This window comes from Neodiprion virginianus, chromosome 6, assembly GCF_021901495.1.
Source record: "Neodiprion virginianus isolate iyNeoVirg1 chromosome 6, iyNeoVirg1.1, whole genome shotgun sequence".
In the NCBI taxonomy this organism is placed as follows: domain Eukaryota; kingdom Metazoa; phylum Arthropoda; class Insecta; order Hymenoptera; family Diprionidae; genus Neodiprion; species Neodiprion virginianus.
The window spans coordinates 14,393,786-14,412,488 of NC_060882.1; the positions used below are offsets into that span (position 1 = coordinate 14,393,786).

At 28.1% G+C, this 18,703-nt stretch overlaps 1 protein-coding gene and 1 pseudogene across 1 annotated transcript; both read left to right on the plus strand.

The window, feature by feature from the left end:
* The first annotated feature begins 678 nt into the window (after positions 1-678).
* Positions 679-1,502, plus strand: LOC124306995 (cytochrome c oxidase subunit 1-like; annotated as a pseudogene).
* Positions 1,503-1,562: 60 nt separating this feature from the next.
* On the plus strand, positions 1,563-2,254 carry LOC124306994 (cytochrome c oxidase subunit 2-like). Its single transcript, XM_046768244.1, is given in 1 exon segment — positions 1,563-2,254. A coding segment is annotated over 1 exon segment (660 nt). The 5' UTR covers positions 1,563-1,577; the 3' UTR covers positions 2,238-2,254.
* The last annotated feature ends 16,449 nt before the right edge of the window (positions 2,255-18,703 follow it).

Sequence of the window (18,703 nt, forward strand, 5' to 3'; positions counted from 1 at the left end):
CTTAAAAACATTGGCACATTATACTTTATATTTGGAATCTGATCAGGAATATTAGGATTATCATCTAGAATAATTATTCGTATAGAACTAGGAACCCCTTCATCATTTATTGGTGATGATCAAATTTATAACATAATCGTAACATCACATGCATTCTTAATAATTCTTTCTATAGTTATACCTATTATAATTGGAGGATTTGAAAATTGACTAATTCCTCTAATACTAGGCGCCCCAGATATAGCTTTTCTCCGAATAAATAATATAACATTTTGATTACTTCCACCATCATTAATCTTACTAATTCCAAGAAGATTAGTAGATTCAGGAACAGGTACAGGTTGAACAGTTTACCCCCCATTGTCAAGAAGTCTTGGACACTTAGGACCATCTGTTGATTATTCAATTTTTTCTTTACATATAGTAGGAATTTCATCAATTCATGGAGCAATTAATTTTATTTCTACAATAATTAATATACGACCAAAAGGAATAAGATTTGAACAAATACCTTTATTCGTCTGAGCAGTAAAATTAACAGCTATTCTTCTTTTATTATCTCTTTCAGTTCTGGCAGGAGCAATTACAATATTATCAACAGATCGAAATATAAATACAACTTTCTTTGATCCTTCAGGAGGAGGAGACCCAATCTTGTACCAATACTTATTTTGATTTTTCGGACACCCAGAAGTTTATATTCTAATTTTACCAGCCTTCGGAATAATTTCACACATTATTTCACAAAAATCAGGGAAAAAAGCAACATTTGGAACTCTTGGAATAATTTATGCAATAATAACAATTGGAGTGTTAGGATTTGTAGTATTAGCCCACCATATATTCACTGTGGGTATAGATGTTGATACAAGAGCTTACTTTACCGCCGCTACAATAATTATTGCAATCCCTACTGGTATTAAAATTTTTAGATGATTAGCAACTCTGTATGGATCTAAAATAAATTTTAGATCATCAATACTATGAACATTAGGATTCATCTTTCTCTTCAAAATAGGAGGATTAACAGGAATTATACTTTCTAACTCTTCTATTAATATTATTCTACATGACACATATTATGTTGTAGCACATTTTCATTATGTTTTATCTATAGGAGCAGTATTTGGAATTATAGCAGGATTCATTTACTGATACCCATTATTTACTGGAATAACATTGAATATAAAATGAGTAAAAATTCAATTTACTATTATATTTTTAGGAGTAAATATAACTTTCTTTCCTCAACATTTTTTAGGTTTAAATGGTATACCACGTCGATACTCTGATTACCCTGATGCATTTACAATATGAAATATTATCTCAACAATTGGGTCAATGATTTCATTTATTAGAGTACTATACCTAATTTTTATTATTTGAGAAAGAATATCAACTCAACGACAAATTATATTTATAGAAATTACAAATTCATCTATTGAATGAATACAAAAATTTCCACCTCCAGATCATAGATATGAAGAAGTTCCGAGAATAACAAGGAAATTCTATTATGGCAGAAAAATGCATTGGATTTAAACCCTATAAATAAAGTTTTAAACTTTTATTAGAAAATGATAACCTGATCAATAATAAATTTTCAAAACGCTAATTCTCCTATTATAGAACAATTAATCTTTTTTCATGATTATACTATAATTATTTTAATCTTAATTACAGTATCAATTTTATATTTAATATTAACTATAATATTAAATAAATTTACTAATAAAAACCTTTTAAGTAAACAAAACATTGAAATTATTTGAACAATAACCCCTTCAATATTACTAATCTTTATTGCTATACCATCAATTCATCTACTATACTTAACAGATGAAATTAATAAACCCCTTATTACAATCAAAAAAATTGGACATCAATGATATTGAAGATACGAATACTCAGACTTCAAAAATATCGAATTTGACTCTTATATAAATAAATCAATGAATAAAAATTCTTTCCGTTTATTAGATGTAGATAATAACACAATTATTCCCTTAAATACACAAATTCGTATAATTGTTAGATCAAATGATGAAATTCACTCTTGAACAATTCCTAGTCTAGGGAAGAAAATTGATGCAATTCCAGGGCGATTAAATCAAATTAGATTATTAATCAAACGACCAGGATTAATATTTGGACAATGTTCAGAAATTTGTGGAGCCAATCATAGATTTATACCAATTGTTGTAGAAAGAATTCCAATAACTTATTTTTTAAAGTGAATTAATTCATTTTAATTCATTAAGTGGCTGAAAAGCAAGCAATGATCTCTTAAATCATTTTATAATATATGAGCAAATATTCTTAATGAAAAGAATTAATTTATTAAAATGATAGTTAGTCAAGCTATAAATATTAGAAAATCTAATATTCTTTTATTCCACAGATATACCCTACAAATTGATTATTTTTATATACAATTTTTTACTATTCTTTTTATTACAATTATTATTATAGCATGCTTGAGAAAAAAAAATTTTTTAAAAAAAAATTTAAATTTTGAAAATGATAATAAATTTATTTTTAATTTTCGATCCAACTTCAACATTTTTTCCTAACCTAAACTTAAATTGATCAAGAACATTAATTGGAACCTTCCTATTTCCATCAACAACTTTTTGATTAATTATATCACGAAAAAATATTTTATGATGAAAATTAATATATCTAATTCATTCAGAAGTAAAAATTTTATTGGGTCATTTCAAAATCAACAGAACGTTAATCTTCTCCTCTTTATTTTTATTTATTTTATTTAATAATTTTATAGGTCTTTTTCCTTATATTTTCACTAGAACTAGACATTTATCAAATATAATTACATTATCATTATCTTTATGATTAAGACTTATACTATTTGGGTGATTAAAAAATATTAATCATATATTTACCCATCTTGTACCTCAAAATACACCAAATGCCTTAATACCTTTTACAGTATTAATTGAATCAATCAGAAATTTAATTCGCCCTTTAACACTTGCGGTACGATTAACAGCAAATATTATTGCAGGCCACTTATTAATAACCTTATTAAGAAGAATCGGAACAAAAATTAATATATTATCATCATCTTTTTTAGTATTTAGACAAATTTCTTTATTAATTTTAGAATTCGCTGTTTCAATTATTCAAGCTTATGTTTTTATAGTGTTAATCACCCCATATTCTAGAGAAGTAAACTAATGTCAAATAAAAATATATCCTTTCCTCAACATCCATTTCATTTAGTTAATTAAAGACCTTGACCTTTATTAGAATCATTAGCTGTAATAATTCTACTTTTAGGTTCTATTAAATGGTTCAATTTCAAAGTAAAAAATATATTAATATTAGGAATTCTAATCACTATTTTGATTATAATTCAATGATGACGAGACATCATTCGAGAAAGAACTTATCAAGGATTACATACATCAAATGTAATAATAGGAATAAAATTAGGAATAATTTTATTCATTATTTCAGAAATTTTTTTCTTTTTATCTTTTTTTTTGAGCATTTTTTTATAGATCCCTCTCACCTTTAATTGAAATTGGGAGAATATGACCCCCCAAAAATATTACACCATTTAACCCTTATGATATTCCTTTATTAAATACAATTATTTTAGTTTCTTCAGGAGCAACAATTACATGAGCCCACCATAGATTAATAAATAATATAAAAAAGGAAATAATTAAAAGAATATTATTAACAATCATTTTAGGTATTACTTTCTCAATCTTACAATGATACGAATATTTAGGAGCACCATTCACAATAGCAGATTCAATTTACCGATCAACTTTCTTTATTGCTACACGATTCCAAGGAATTCATGTTTTAATTGGTACAACATTTATTATAATTAACTTATTTCGAGTACATTTAAATCATTATTCTAATTTTCATCACTTTGGATTTGAAGCAGCAGCATGATACTGACATTTCGTAGATGTAATTTGACTTCTCCTTTATATTTCTATTTACTGATGAAGAACCTACTAATATAATTTATATAATATAACTTAAGTGTAATTGATTTCCAATCAATAAGTCTAATAAAATTCAGTATAAATACATAAATTAATATTTAATACCTTCATAATAATTATAATAATTACTATTGTTATATTAACTATTTCAATAATCTCATCAAAAAGAACATTTTATGAATTAGAAAAAAATTCACCATTTGAATATGGATTTGACCCAAAAGGATACCCTCGTATACCGTTTTCTATTCGTTTTTTTTTTAATTGCAGTAATTTTTTTAATTTTTGATGTAGAAGGAACATTATTATTACCAATAATTATAACCTTGACAATTTCAAATATAAAAATTTGACTATTTATAGTATTATACTTCATCTTAATTTTATTGTTAGGATTATATTATGAATGAAAATTTGGGGCACTAAACTGAATTTAAAAATTATAAAGTTGAAATAAATTTTATATTCAGTTTCGGCCTGAAATTATAGTTATTCATTAATAACTCTACTTCATAGGATAATAGTTAAATAAAACATTTGATCTGCATTCAAAAATTATTAATATTAATTAATTTATCTTGAATAATTTATATTAAAATTAATTGAAGCCAAAAAGAGGCTTATTATTGTTAATAATAAAAATGAATATAAATTCCAATTAAATAGAAATATAAAATAAAAAAGCTTCCAACTTTTTATTGAATGATTAAAATTCATTTATATTTCTAATCTGTATAGTTTTTAAAAACATTACATTTTCATTGTAAAAATAAATTATTTAATTTTATAAATTAAATGTTTAAAGATTTAAATAAATCATCATATTATCTTCAATAATATACTTTCAATTTTAAGCTATTCAAACATTTATAATATAAATAAATAATAAAAAAATAAAAAAGCAAATGATAAAAATAAATTTAAAATATTATTAAAATAAAAAATTAATAAATCTATAAATATATAAAAATATTTTATAAAAATTATAATTATTCTTCTTTTATAAAATTCTAATCAATTTTGATTAAAATTTAATGTTAATTCTTTATTTATAAACATAATATTTTTGATTAAACCATAAGTAGAAATAACAGGTAAAAACCATATTGTTCTAAAAAATAACTTCAAAAAATAAAACTTTAACTTAAACATTTTAACATTTAAATAATCAACAAAAAATCCAAATAATATACCTAAAAAAATAATTAAAATTGGTCAAATTTTCATGTGAAAAGGCAAAATGATGACATATCTATAAGGAAAAATTAATCAACTAAACATAGAACCTTCTAAAATCACTATCAATATCATAAAATGTATTGAATTATTTATATAAACGTCATAATCATTTAAATAATTTAATCTAATTATATTATACCAACCTAACATAGAAAAATAAATCAAACGAAAAGTATAAGAAGCAGTTAAAAAAGTTGAAATCGAAAAAATAAATATAATAAATATATTATAATTTAATATTAAAACTATTTATAAAATTATATCCTTAGAATAAAATCCAGCTAAAAAAGGAAATCCACATAAAGATAAATTAGAAAAATGAAAACAAATAGAAGTAAATGGTATTTGATTAAATATTGAACCTAATAAACGAATATCCTGAAAATTATTTAATCCAATGCGCATTGTCCCAGAGTCGATCCGTGGCGTCGTCGATTCAACACGGGCACGCCGCGAGTCGCGCTGACGGGGGTTCAGGGCGTCCGGCGTCCGATTTGATGCCGATATCGCATGTAACAAGCGCAGTGAAGGTCGAACCAAAGGCGATACGCGTGGTTCCAGAGTCGTGCCTCGGCGGCGTCAACTCGACACGAACACGGTCAGAGTGAAGCTCAAGGCAGTGCAGTGCTTACGGCAGTCGTTAACTGGCTGAATTATCTGCTCACATATTGATTAAAATAGAAATATTATTCATTAAGAGAATGCCTCTTGATATACTTTCTGAATTGTAGTTTGGAGCATCTATACAATGGATTAAAACATATTATAAGGTTTGAAGGAAACATACAGATAGATAAATGATTATTTATTCAATTTCATATTTTTAATTTTTCAGAATTAATTATTCTTCAATTCACGAAAAATAATTCATTTGAATCAGTTTTTTTTTTTATTTTATTGAATTATTTAACCTAATCACCTCTATTTATATTCATTATATAAATGTATAATATGTATACATATATATGATAAAAATAAGTATTTGTATTTACCTATGTGAATTTGTGTTATGTGTGTGTATATATGTATATATATGTATTATAATTTTTAATTTACTTTTAAAAAACGAGAAATTTTTCAAAAAAAAATTTTTTTCACCTTATTTGAATCTTTCGAGAATAAGTTTAATTATCAAAGAAATCTCATATATTTTTTATTTATCTGCTCACACAATAATGTAAATAAAAATATCATTCATTAAGAAAATGCCAATCAATATAATCTGTAAATTGTAGTTTGGAGCATCTATACAATGGGTTAGAACTTATTATAAGGTTTCAAGGAAACATACAGAGAAATAAATGATTATTCATTTAAATTCATACTTTTAATTTTCTAAAAATTAAGAATATGAAACTAAATAAATAATCATTTTTCCATCTGTACGTTTTCTTTGAACCTTATAATAAGTTCTAATCCATTGTATAAATGTACCAAACTACAATTTATAAAGTAAATTGAATGGCATTTTTCTGATGAATAATATTTTTATTTTAAATAATATGTGAGCGGAAAATTAAAAAATGTACAGGATGTTTTTGATAATTATATTTATTTTCGAAAAATTTGATTATTGTAAAAAATTTTTTTTTCGAAAAAATTTCTCTTTTTTTAAAAGTGAATTGAAAATTGTTATATATGTATATATATGTAGATAAATTATTGACATGAATTATTAATATGAATTAATAGTATACATTATCAAAATTAAATATAAATACATTCATTTATATATATATATATATTGCATTAATATTATTGAATATAAATGGAGGTAATTAAGTTGAATAAATCGATAAAGTTAAAAAAAAAAACTAATCTGAATGAATTATTTTCCTTGAATTAAAAGATAATTAATTTTTAAAAATTGAAAATATGAAATTAAATGAATCATCATTCATCTATCTGTATGTTTTCTTTAAACCTTATAATGAGTTCTCATCCGTTGTATGAATGTTCCAAAGTACAGTTCATAAAGTGAATTAAATGGCATTTTTCCAAAGGATGATATCTTTATTTCAATTAATGTGTGAGCAGATAATTAAGAAATTTTCAAAAAATTTAATCAATGCGAAAAATTTTTTTTTTCAAAATTACTCATTTTTTAAAAGTAAATTAAAAATTATAATATAAATGTATGTATATACACATTTATAATACACATTAATGATACACATTAATAATATACATGAATAATATGCATTATTAATATACATCAATAAAATCAAATATGAATACATTCATTTATATATATATATATATATATATATATACATATATTTATGTGTACTTATATTTTAATATACACATATATATATATATATATATATATATATATATATATATGTGTGTGTGTGTGTATATATATATATATATATATATAGATATATATGTATATATATATTTATGTATATTTATATTATACATCAATATAATAAAATATAAATCAGGGTAATTGAGGTCAATAATGTAACAAAATAAAAAATGATTGTAAATGGAAAAAATTATAAAAAAATGAAATAAAATAAAAAATAAGCGAATAATTAAAAATATTTAGGATTTTTCTGATAATTATACATGATTTTAAAAAATTGAAATATTGTCGAAAAATTTTTTTTTTATCAATTTCCCTATTTTTAAAAGTAAATTGAAAATTATAATATACATATATATATTCATATATATATATATATATAAGTATATTACATTAATATAATTGAATAAAAATGGAGGTAATTGAGTTGAATAATTTGATAAAATGAAAAAAAATCACTAATTGAAATAAATTATTTTTCTTGAATTAAAGAAAAATTAATTTTTCAAAATTAAAAATATGAAATTAAATAAATAATCATTTGTCTATCTGTATGTTGTCTCCGAACCTTATGATAAGTTCTAATCCATTGTATGAATGTTAGAAACTACAATTCAAAAAGTAAATCAAATGGCATTTTTCTAATGAATAATATTTTTATTTCAATAAATATGTGAGCAGATAATTGAAAAATATATAGGATTTTATGAATGATCATATTTATTTTGAACAAATTGAATTATTGTGAAAAAAATTTTTTCTTCAAAAATTTCTCTTTTTTAAAAATAAATTGAAAATTGTGATATATATATATATATATATATATACGTATAATTGATACGCATTATTTTTACACATTAGTGATACACATTAATAATACACATTAATAATACACATTAATGATATTCATTAATGATATACGTTAATAATATAAATTATTAAAATTAAATAAAAATACATTTGTTTATATATATATATTACATTATTATAATTGAATATAAATTAAGGTAATTGAGTTGAATTATAAAATAAAATAAAAAAAAAACTTATTCAAATAAATTGTTTTTCTTAAATTGAAGAATAATTAATTTTTGAAAATTAAAAATACGATATTAAATGAATAATCATTTATGTAAGTTTTCCTTAAACCTTATAATAAGTTTCAATCCATCGTATAAATGTTCTAAGCTACAATTCACAAAGTAAATTAAATGGCATTCTTCTAGTGAACAATTTTTTTACTGCAATTAATGTGTGAGCAGATAATTGAAAAATATAAAGGTCTTTTTCAATAATTATATTTATCTTCAAAAAAATTGATCAAAACGAAAAAAAATTTTTTTTTTAAGTTTCTCTTCTTTAAAAAGTAAATTAAAAATTATAATATATATTTATATACATTAATAGAATTAAATATAAATACATTTATTTATATATAAGTATATTACATCATCATAATTGAATATGAATGGAGGTAATTAAGTTAAATATATTAATGAAATAAAAAAAAAAAAAAAATAAATTAAACAAACTATTTTTCCGAAATTGAAGAATAATTAATTTTCAAAAATTGAGAATGTGAAATTAAATAAATAATCATTCATCTATCTGTATGTATTCTTTGAACCTCGTAATAGGTTCTAATCCATTGTATAAATGTTTCACACTACAATTCATAAAGTAAATTGAATGGCATTTTTCTGATGAATGATATTTTTATTCCAATTAATACATGAGCAGATATTTAAAAAATATAAAGGATTTTTCCAATAGTCATATTTATTCTTCAAAAATTTAATTTATGTAAGAAAACTTTTTTTTTCAAAATTTCTCTTATTTTGAAAGTAAATTGAAAATTTTAATATATATGTATATGTATATATACACATTAATAATACACAGTAATAGTACACATTATTAATATACATTAATAATATACATTAATAATATACATTGATACAATTAAATATAAATAGATTTATTTATATACAAATATATTTATATTACATTAATATAATTGAATATACGAGTATATGAAGGTGATTGAGTTAAATGATTCGATAAAATAAAAAAAATAACTAATCTGGGTAAATTATTTTTCTTAAATTAAAGAATAATTAATTTTTCAGAATTAAAAATATGAATTTCAAGAAATAATCATTCATCTATCTGTATGTTCTTGTCAAACCTTATAATAAGTTATAATCCATTGTGTAAATGTTCCAGAATACAATTCATAGAGTAAATTAAATGGAGTTTTTCTGATGAATATATTTCTATTTTAATAAATGTGTGAGCAGATAATAAAAAAATATATGGGATTTTTCCAATAATTATTTTGATTATTAAAAAATATAATTAATGTAAGACAAATTTTTTTCTTCAAAGTTCTCTTTTTTAAAAAGTAAATTAAAAATTATAGTATATATATATAGTATATAGTATATATATATATATATATATACACATTAATAATACACATTAATGATACACATCAATAATACACATTGATAATACAAGTTAATAATACACATTAATAATATACATTAATAAAATTAAATATAGATACATTTATTTATATATATATGTCAGCGTTAAGCCTCGGAAAGGCGGAGAGGATGTAAAGCGTTCTTTTGGGCGTTGATTATTCATATTTAGCGTGACGATCCCGACACGTCTGGTATGCTCTCTAGCTAACCCGCAACTGTCGATTTCGTCCAAGCGTTGTTATAAACAAACCATTTGTTTGTTGCTAAGATTCAGTCATTCAGCTATACTCTTAGCTTGCTAATAACGCTTGACGCTCATTTAGTTTAGTTTCATATTCAAAAGAAATATCCTTTTATTCACTTCATACATTACGTAATGGAATTATTTAACGAGATTTGTGATACTCCGACATATATATATATATTACATCAATATGATTGAATGCAAACGTAGGTAATTAAGTCGAATAATTGAATAGGATAAAAAAAATAACTAATTTGAATAAACTATTTTTCTGAAATTTAGAAATAATTAATTTTTAAAAATTGAAAACATGAAATTGAATAAATAATCATTTATCTATCTCTATGTTTCCTTCGAACCTTATAATAAGTTCTAATCCATTGTATAAATGTTCCAAACTACAATTCATAAAGTAAATTAAATGGCATTTTTCCAATGAATAATATTTTTGTTTTATTCAATATGTAAGCAGAAAATTAAAGAATACATAGGATTTTTATAATACTCATATTTATATTCAAAAAATTTAATCAATGTGAAAAAAATTTTTTTTTTGAAAATTTCTTTTTTTCTCAAAGTGAATTGAAAATTATATTATACATGTATACACATTAATAATACACATTAACAATACACATCAATAATATACATTAATAATATACATCAATAAAATCAAATATAAATACATTTATTTATATATATATGTAAGAGAATGGCCAGATAACACTCGCGAACTTTGTGTTTTGCGTGTGGGACGCATGATGAACCACCTTTTTATTCTTTTACAAGATAAAAACGGAACTTAACTTATTGAACAAAGCCTTTTAAAATTCAACGTTAATAACAAGATCCAAAATGCTCCATGTTTATTCTGTTATTGATCTTTGCCGTAGTTTCTCTGGAGACCGAATAGAAGAAAGCGGTGATAATCCTCCTCGTTATTCATTTCATTATCCTTGACACGGCTAATCCTGACAATCACACGTCCTCGTGTGCTGTAATACAAAAATTAAAAGATATTTAGACCGTTCGGCCGAACTGATCATATTACCATTCCAAAAATCACGATGTGTTTTAACAAATCCATAAGTTATAACAAATTCCGTACTAAATAACAAGTCCGGTGACAAACTGTTGACAACACCCCATTTCATAGAAATCATCTTCTTTCCACAAGAGCAAGAACTACAATCTTCTCAAAAGACTTGCATTCCTCTCATGAGACTTATATTTTCATCCAAACATGTAATTGCCGCATACATTGCCAATTATCAATTGGGCTTCACATATGTGACCGTATGACAACGTCAAGCCGTCCATACATCAACATTTCCACTCACAGTCGCCTCATGCGACAGCACCACACCATTAGCCGTTACATTGCGCCATCTCCGCTCACCGAAATGAGTAAGGTTTTTTTTTTTTTTTGACTTGCAACTAATAAGCGTAATGAATGTGTGCACTAGGATCAAGCTCAAACCAAAGGGAATGACAATCATTTCCTACTCCAATATTCTGATGAATTTCTTATAACAGGTGCGCCAACAAGGATGTCACAGGTTATTAATTCAAAAATAAGACATTAAATTTGTAATTTATTACCTTGAATACTCAATGACTCTTCAGAAGATTTATCAAAATCAATATCCAATTCTGAAGGTACAGAACAGTCAGGCATTGCTCGAAGACGGTTATGAGCGTATTTGTACGTTCGATTACAATTTAGAGATTTTAAAATGTACCGATCTCCGTCTAAAACTTCAATAACACGAAATGGCCCTTTAAATTTTGAATTCAATTTTGTTTGATTTCTTTCGTGATTTTCAATTAAAACATAATCCCCAACAGAAAATTTTGAAAATTTTGCCTTTCGAGCATCAAATCGCGATTTTTCAATTTGCGAGTTAATCTCAATCATATTGGCTGCTCGCTCTCTGATTTCCGATAAGTCAATTTCTTTTCCACAATCAGTAATCGGTAACAGATTCAACGGTCTGGCTACGCGACCAATCATCAATTCCAGAGGAGTAGCTTTAGTCACACTACTGACGGAACAATTCAGTGCCAGTTGAATATCTCCAAGAGAATCCTGCCAAGATCTATTATTATCAACCTCAACAGAAGTGAGCTTATTTTTAAGTGTACTCATAACAAGTTCGACTTGACCATTGCCTTGACTGTTACCAGTAGCAATCAAATGAAGATTGATGCAATGGGAAGCACAAAAATCACGAAAATTTTTGTTTGCAAAACATCTCCCCTGATCAGCAATCACACGAACCGGTGCTCCAAATAATGTGACGATTGATTTCAAAGCTTTTATAGCACTTACAGCATCAATAGAAAGAGTATGATAAAGAAAAACAAACTTAGTAAAGGCATCAATAAACACAAAAACATATTCTTTAATATTACTCTTGCCACTAAGCTTTCCAGTAACATCAATATAAAGAGTATGCCAAGAAATACTCTTTGGGATTGGATGTAATTCAGCTTAAATTTTACCAGAAGTAGATTTGGAAATTCGGCAAGTAATGCAATTTTCGACAAATTTTCGGACATATTTGGACATATTAGAAAACCAATAATGTTGGTAAGCCTTCTCTAAAGTTTTATGCCATCCCAAATGAATAATCGATTCATGAACATGATTTATTATAGACCACTGAAAAGCTTTAGGGATTATTGGTAAAATACGAGTGTCATTATTTCGCTGTATTTTTCTGAACAAAATTCCAGATTTAAGTTCGTATGTATTAGAAACATTTGAGTCAAGCTCATCGTTTTCTAATTTAGAAATAAGATCACGAATTTCGGCATCCTTCTGCTGCTCCGCTTGTAACCAACCGTGAGAAATTTTTGGAAAATTTATACGTTTTTGCTCAACAGTTTCAACATTCAGTTTGTCATTCTCAGGTAAAGGATTTCGAGAAAAGAAATCTGCATATGATAGATTTTTTCCTTCTCGATAAACAATATCAAAGTCGAATGACTGTAAAAATGCCCACCATCTATAAACTCTTGGGGATAAGTCAAGTTTTGCACGAGATGCCTTGAGAGAATTACAATCTGTAACTACTGTAAATTTTCTACCATGTAAATAATGCCGAAAATGCCTAATAGCATTCACAACAGCAAGTGTTTCCAATTCATACGAATGATATCGCGACTCTATTTCTGTAGTTCTTTTGCTAAAATAAGCTACAACATGGGCCTTTCCACCAACTTCTTGGATGAAAATTGCACCGTAACCAACTGAGCTAGCATCTGTATGTAATTCTATAGTAAAATTTGGATCAAAAATCATTAAAAGAGGAGAACTTGTGAGGTGAGAAACAATTTTTGTTCGAATTTCCTCAAATTCAGGTTTCCAATCAATCCTACCCTTTCCATTAGTAAGTTTATACAAAGGACGAACAAGTTTAGAAAACCCTTTTATGAATTGCCGAAAATACGAGGCAAGTCCAATAAATTGTCCAAGTTGAGTAACAGTTTGAGGAGGCGGGAGTGCAGTCAATGCGATAACCTTGCGAGGATTTGGTCGAATTTCTCCTGCCGAAACTTGATGACCAAGAAACTCTATTTTCGTTTTCAAAAATGAACATTTCTTTAGATTGACTGAAAATCCAGCTTCAGTCAAAGCCCCTAAAACAACTTCTAATTTTCGAATACCCTCAATAATTGTTTCTGATGGGATGAGAATATCGTCCATATGACAAATAATAGACGTATTCACTAGATCTCCCAAAGCTTTGTGTAATTGCTCGCTGAAAAACAGAAGGTGCATTTTTCAAACCAAAAGGCATTGCTAAATATTCGTACTGCCCGTCAGGAGTAACAAAAGCAGTCCGTTCAATAGAATCTGGGTGAATAGGAATTTGGTGAAAACCGCTAGCCATATCAAGAGATGTAAAATAATGAGCACCTCCTAGTCTATCTATCTGATCAGCAATAAGCGGTAACGGATATTTATCAGCCACCGTATTATTGTTGAGCTCCCGATAATCAACACACATTCGATCAGAACCATCTTTTTTTTTAACTAAAATAATGGGACTAGCAAAAGGAGAACAACTGGGTCTGATGACATTCTCCTCTTGTAATTCCTTGATTTTATCTCGCACTATTTGACGTTCAACAGTCGAAAGACGATAAGGTCGTCTTTGCACGGTTCGGTTAGGATCTAGCAAACGAATTTCAAGTTGTCCGGTCGTTACTCTAGATTTAGGTGTTCCTATGACGAAAGTTGAACGAAATTTGTTTAAAACATCAACCAAGAGACGTTTGTCAAGTTCAGAAACGTCTGTTTTTATTTCGTCAAAATTAAATGAATGATAGTCTACTTCACAAACATTAACCCTCGGAATTCTTTTTAGAACTAAACTGTCAACTGTCATTTTTATTGAGTAACCAAGAGATAATATTTCTCTCCCAACAAGAATTTCAGTACTAAGAAAATCATCAGGAATCACATGAAATAAAATTCCCAGGCAATGATCATTTATAGTCACTTGTGTCAAGATTTGAATGACACTTTGAATACTGGAAGGACCGATACCGGAAAGAACGACTACAAAGTTCTGACGTTTTCCTGAAAATTTTTTAGCAATGCTTCCTTTATTCAGAGAGCATTCAGCACCGGAATCAAAACAAAATGAAAACTTCTCACCGGAATGTAGTAACTCGCCAAAAGTCGGTTGAATAGAACACAAATTAACACGACGCTCCATTCAACCTTGAGCAAGGGTATTTTGTCCAGATCCAGAAGACTTCTTGCAGCTCGTAGAAGCATGTCCAACTTCTCCACATTTGAAGCACGTCACAGAAGATTTCACAGCGGTGGAGGGTATTTTCTTTGAAAGATTTCCAAAGTTGTCCGGGATGGTACTCCATGAACGACTTCGACACTCCGGTATTTTGTGTCCAAATTTTCCACAGTTAAAGCATTTTAATGAAGATACATAAGTTCTCAGTCGTTTGGAATCGAACGATGAGCCCTCTCTTGCTTGAGAAAAAGGAAAAGCTCTTTTTCGGTAATCAACTGCCATAAGTTCTTGTTGTAACTTCGTTCGAAAACTTATTTCCGTAGTAAGAGCCAAACGTTTTAAACGTGGATCCAACTGAGCCACATGAGAAAGAACAATCGAAACAGCAATTTCTTCGGAATTCATCAGTTGTAGTCGTGGAATAAGAACACTTAAAACTCGACTTGAATATGCAGCGATATTTTCATCTCCATTTGGCTGTCCAGAATATAACGAAAGTCACGTCGCCGCGGGAGTTTCAATAATTTCATATCGCTCGAGGAAAATGTTTTCAAATTGTTCCCAAGTCATTCCGTTAGAGCTGATTTGAGGAAACCAAGATGCAGCTGATCCTTTCATAGCTTTACTCAACGCAATTACTAACTTGCTCCCTTGAAGTTCCTGTTCTTGCATACACAAGCTAGCTGTCGAGCACCAAGCTTGTGCATTGATATTTTGCTCATCCGGATTGAATAGCTGAAAAGTAACTTCATGATGAGAATCAGCAGTTGGACTTTGCATTTTTCGAATTAACTCCATCATATTTTTATCTTGATTCTCAAACAAAATTTGCCAACGATCTTCCGAAGTATCAGAATTGCGTTGAGGAGTCTCGGACGGTAATTCTGAAATGGATGGTTCCGCGTCCCTTCGGTATCCCACTTCTGATGTAAGAGAATGGCCAGATAACACTCGCGAACTTTGTGTTTTGCGTGTGGAACGCATGATGAACCACCTTTTTATTCTTTTACAAGATAAAAACGGAACTTAACTTATTGAACAAAGCTTTTTAAAATTCAACGTTTATAACAAGATCCAAAATGCTCAATGTTTATTCTGTTATTGATCTTTGCCGTAGTTTCTCTGGAGACCGAATAGAAGAAAGCGGTGATAATCCTCCTCGTTATTCATTCCATTATCCTTGACATATATATATATATATATTGTAACGTTCTGGACGTTACGTGAATAAAATATGGATCCGCGAGTTTACTTATTAAGTCAAAGAAATCAAGAGCGTGAATAACAAGCCAAAATCAAAGGCGAAATTAAAATGTTGTGAAAAGCTTTTAATGCGTAATATGTGTTTCTCGTTTAAAGTCTGAAACAAGACTGTTTTTGCAATAATGTTGGTTGGCGCAGCAACCTTATTCTTTTTAAAGACATAAGAGGTTTATAAACGTCTTTTATCTATGCTGACTACTAGATCATTAAAGAGGGGGCAAAACGGGTGATTTCACCCTTTGTAACACTACTCCCCCCCGAGGAAAAGAGTCGTCCCGACTCGGGAAAGATGAAACAATTATAAAAGTAGTCTAGTAGTCAGTGCTCAATGGTGAGTTGGAGCTGTGGCTCTAAAAATTTAAGAACTCCCTTTTTTACTATCTGGCATTTGCCCACAGTCTCAAGGTAAACCACAGAAAACCTTGAGCAGATAGTTGAGCGTTAAATAATTCCAAAAATTTATGTGCCTTGTTTTAAAAAGGTAAGTGTTATTTAGTGTCATGTGGCTTCATGAATTTGAAGACAACAAATCTTCCGGATCGCCGTCGAAAAGAAAATCCATTCCTCATCAGGGAAAATAGTGCGGTGAAACAAACACAGATGCACGACGAGGCGGGAAACGATACATGGAAGAACTCTGGGTCCTAGGCTACATAAAAGCTGATTCCCTCTGAGAACCGGCACAGGAAACAGGGAAAAGGAATGGGTGACTGAATCCAAAGTTTCTTCTGAGACAGCACACCCTAGAGTTTGGAGGACAAATGTGAGTGGTGGTATAACAATTCAAATTTACTAAGTGAATTTGGGAGAATGCACGAATAAAATAAATTGAATATGTATTCAAAAGAAAAGAAACGATCTTATCCGAATCATTTCCGTGTATTTCTTCAAAATAAGGCCACCAGTCATCCTCAGGAATCGGGGAAGATTGGAAGAAAAAGGCTGTGTCAAATAACCTGAAAAAGTGCTCACAAAAACTGACACTTAAGGTTAATAAAATGTGAAAATCAAGCAATCGCTCTTCGACCTCGAAAAATAATCGTGGCTCTTTTCACATTAATAAAAGAAACCAAAGCCTGTCCGATACAAAACTCGATTCCAGAGAAGAAGTTTCTAGAAAGAAACAACCGAAGAAAACAAATCTCAAATTGATTAGCAACGCAGAAATAACAAATCATTATAAGAAAAGTCCTCACCGAAGACAGTCCCAATTAGTTCAAAAAAAGAAAAATGTCAATCATAAAGACTCCACCCGTTTCCGCCTTCATCAATGCGGGCGTAATCACTTCAAGTTATTCGTGGGAAAACATAAAAAATATGACACAACAAGAATTCAAGATCTATTTCGAAAATCAATGGAGAACCCTAAAATGTGGTCGGGGTGAGACCATAAGAGAGAAACACAAAATGGGGCTGATATGCTTAAATTGTTGGGTTACTCGGTAAGTTCTCACGCAAATTTCTAGTTAAAAAAAATATATAAGTTCCCCGTGTCTGATTTATTTCAGCGCGGACATGAAAAACTTCTATGAGCTCAAGCAAACTCATCTTACCTTCGCGGGAGAAAGCAAAGCTTGCCGCGAATGCCGGAAGAAATTATTCGCAACAAACTCCACCGAAGGTTGCAGCGATTGCGCAGAAGTCAAGTCCGCTCTAAAGGTTATAGCGGAACAAATTTTTGAAACTTAATTTTCTCTTTTTTTTTATATATGTAACCTCTTGTTTTCACCATTCGTTCTTTTTTATCTTGTTTTGATAAAGAAAATTAAACTTTGTTTTTCGTTTTTCTCTTAATTAAGAATAGTTCTTCATTATTCATATCTGAATTAACCCCCGCACATCGTAGACGTACAAAAATCTTTAAAAACTTGATCGGCTGTAGCTTCTGCATTTATAACCAAGACAGGAGCCGATAAATAAGAAAAAGTTTGTTTCACTAGCCAATCTTCATGAACCTCATGAATAGTTCTGAGTAGCTCTAAAGAAATACTCGATTCTTCCTCACGAGAACGGGAACTAACTCGAGCAAAAGAAGTTTCTGGGGAAACTCGCAAATAAACAATCAAATCTACTCTGAGCTCAGACGAGCGAATGAGAAGATCAAAATTTTTTGTCAATAAATGAGATTCGAAGTCGCGAAAATTACCCAACCTTCGACGAGCTTCTACAAAACAATTGCTACTGAATATCGATCTTTCCATCACCTTCACAGGCAATGAAGTCGTCTGCAGATGTCTATCTAACATAACCATTTGAGCGAAATGCTGAAAATAATAGCAATAACGATCTGGGTTCTGATACATCAAATCTAAAAGATTAATTCCACCTACATTTCGATATTCTTCAAGAGGTTCTAAAAGTGTACAGACCTGGCGATCTGCTAAAAACCTCTTAGT